The following is a 2,658-nucleotide window of genomic DNA, read 5'->3' as shown; positions in this document are numbered from 1 at the left end:
CCTGGGGCGGGGCTGGGGCCTGCCCTGGACCAACCCCCTCTTTCTCCTTCTCCCCCCACAGTCTCTGGAGAGCTCCCGCCGCATGGTGAAGCTGGTGGAAGAGGTATTACCGCCTCTCTCTCCAGGGCACTGCTGTGGGGAAGCTCACAGCCCTGGGTTTCTGGCTGGGAGGCGGTAGGGCACTGCTATGGGGAAGCTCACCACACCACAGCTGCAGGGTGGGGAAACTGAGGCAGGCCCCCCTGTGGCCTTCCCCCCGCCCCCCGCCTGCAGGCCCCTGAATCCCAAGCACCAGGTCACTGATGAGGTCGGGGGGAGGCAGGGGGGTCCCTGATGCCGGGGCCCGTTCTATGTGGCTGGCGGCCACGCCGCCCCCCAGAAGTGGTCGTATTCGCCGGTTGGACCCCATTTTCTCTCCCCCCAACAGAGTAAAGATGCCGGCATCCGGATCCTGGTCATGCTGGATGAGCAGGGAGGTGAGGGGCAGGGGGGGAAACTGAGGCACGAGGTGCACAGGGGGCAGCGCCCCCCCACTGGCTGGCATGGATGGGACCCAGGGGGTGGGGACGATGGGCAGGCAGGGAGCTGGCTCTGGTGCCTCTTCTTGGGCACTGCTGTGGGGAAGCTCGCAGCCCAGGAGACCCCGCCCCCTTCGGGCTGACCCCACCTCTTTGCCCCCCACAGAGCAGCTGGACCGGATCGACGAGGGCCTGGACCAGATCAACCAGGACATGAAGGAGGCCGAGAAGAACCTGACGGACATGGCCAAGTGCTGCGGCTTCTGCCCTTGCCCCTGTCCCAAGTGAGGCCCCGCCCCCACCCCGCCCCAGGCCCCGCCCCCTTTCCCCATGGGTGGGGGGCACCAGATGCTGTGCCAGGCTTGGGAAGGCAGTGGGAGCCCCCCCTTGAATGGGGTGTGCGGGTGGCTGGACCCTGGGGGTCAAGGGTCATTCGTGCCCCCTGGAGGGCCAAGGCACTGCTAGGGGGGAAGCTCACAACCCTGGCTGGACCCTGCCGCCCTGCCAGGGCACTGGTGGGTTGAAGCTCGCAACCTTGGAGCCCTGAGATGAGCTGTATCAGGGCACTGCGGGGGAGGGGGGGAGCTCACAGCCCCAACACCCCAAGTTGAACCCTGCTAGGGCACTGGTTGGGGGAAGCTCGCAACCCCAGAGCTCCAAGCAGAGCTGCACCAGGGCACTGCTACGGGGAAACTCACAACCCTGGCACCTCAGGCTCCTGCCTATCCCAGGGGAAACGAGGGGTCAGACCCCTCTCCCCCCCATTCCTGCGCCCCCCACCCCAGGCTGAAGAACTTCAAGGCGGGCGAGGCCTACAAGGCCGTGTGGGGCAACACGCAGGACGGGGTGGTGTCCACGCAGCCGTCACACGTGGCCGACGACCGGGAGCAGATGATCATGACTGGGGGCTACATCCAGAGGTGAGGGGGGCTCGAAGGGGGGCTGCTGCCTCGCTTGCAGACGCTAAGCAGGATCCACCCTGTTTGAGGCCTGGATGGGAGCCCCCTTGGGTCAGGCTTGGGGTGTGGGCACATTGCGGAAGCTAAGCAGGATCCGCCTGGGTTGGGGCCTGGGTGGGAGAGCAGTTGTCTGTCCAGTGTTACGTGCTGCAAGCTGGGCAGGGTCCCTCTGCCCCAGCTCTCACTCCCATGTTGCAGGATCACGAATGATGCCCGCGAGGATGAGATGGAGGAGAACCTGGTGCAGGTGGGCAGCATCCTGGGCAACCTGCGCTCCATGGCGCTGGACGTGGGCAACGAGATCGACATCCAGAACAAGCAGGTGGACAAGATCCGGGAGAAGGTGAGCGCAGGGGGGGCCCAGCTAAGCAGGATCCACCTCGTTTGGGGCCTGGCGGGGAGACCAGGCCCGTCTCCTGCCCCCGGGGGGTGACCCCCGTGACCCCCGTCTCCCCCCAGGTCACAGTGAACGAGGACCGGATCCGACAGGCCAACACGCAGGCCAACAAGATCCTCAAGAACGCTTGAGCTGCCCCTGCCCCCCGCGTCACCCCCGTGCCCCATCCCCGGAGTCTCCAGCCCTGCTCGGGGGCCTTGGGGAGGCGGCAGATACCTGCCCTCCCACTGCTGCCCCTGGTGGAGGGGATGGGGGTGCCAGGGGGTGTGGCAGAGGCGGGGCTTCGCATGCAAATGAGGCCCTGTGATTGGCAGGACGGGGGGGAGGCAGGGGAAACTGAGGCACAGGGGAGCAGCTGGGGGGCCCCGCCCCAGCCCCTGCTGCCTTCTCATTGGCCGAGCGGGGGAGACTCCACCCGTGTGTGTGTGTGTGTGTACACGTGTGCGCGTGGCCCCGCCTCCCCGTGTGCCCGTCACCGCCACGCTGCCTTTCCTTCCGTGCCTCCTGTGTGATGTCATCCCGGTGCTGTGACGTCATCAAGGTGATTTTTTTAATCTCTCTGTATCTGTAGCTATTTCAGCCCAATTAAAAACAGGAAGCATCAGGCCTGTCTCTTCGCGACGGGAGGTGGGCGGGGCCTGCAGAGGGGGCGGGGCTTCCGGGTCGGCCCCTCCCTCCCAGGCCTGGGCCCTAGGCGGGATAACAACCTCCTCCTGCCGCTCCTTTCGCTCCGGGGGGGCCTGGGGGGCTCATTACCCATTGCTGGGCCAGGCCCTGGGACTTG

The 2,658-nt window shown here is 66.5% G+C and overlaps 1 protein-coding gene across 1 annotated transcript in view; it reads left to right on the top strand.

Annotated features, from left to right (window-relative positions):
- The window catches only part of LOC102370570 (synaptosomal-associated protein 25-like), a 4,606-nt gene extending 1,954 nt beyond the window's left edge, over positions 1-2,652 (top strand). The window contains exons 2-7 of the mRNA XM_014524153.2: positions 62-103; positions 428-476; positions 685-802; positions 1,304-1,438; positions 1,676-1,820; positions 1,937-2,652. Coding sequence (XP_014379639.2) covers positions 62-103; positions 428-476; positions 685-802; positions 1,304-1,438; positions 1,676-1,820; positions 1,937-2,005 — 558 coding nt within the window. The 3' untranslated portion in view covers positions 2,006-2,652. The remainder of the gene's footprint in view (positions 1-61; positions 104-427; positions 477-684; positions 803-1,303; positions 1,439-1,675; positions 1,821-1,936) is intronic.
- The last annotated feature ends 6 nt before the right edge of the window (positions 2,653-2,658 follow it).

The sequence above is a fragment of the Alligator sinensis genome, unplaced genomic scaffold (genome assembly GCF_000455745.1).
Source record: "Alligator sinensis unplaced genomic scaffold, ASM45574v1 scaffold107_3, whole genome shotgun sequence".
Lineage (NCBI taxonomy): Eukaryota > Metazoa > Chordata > Crocodylia > Alligatoridae > Alligator > Alligator sinensis.
This window is presented reverse-complemented; position numbering and strand designations above follow the sequence as displayed.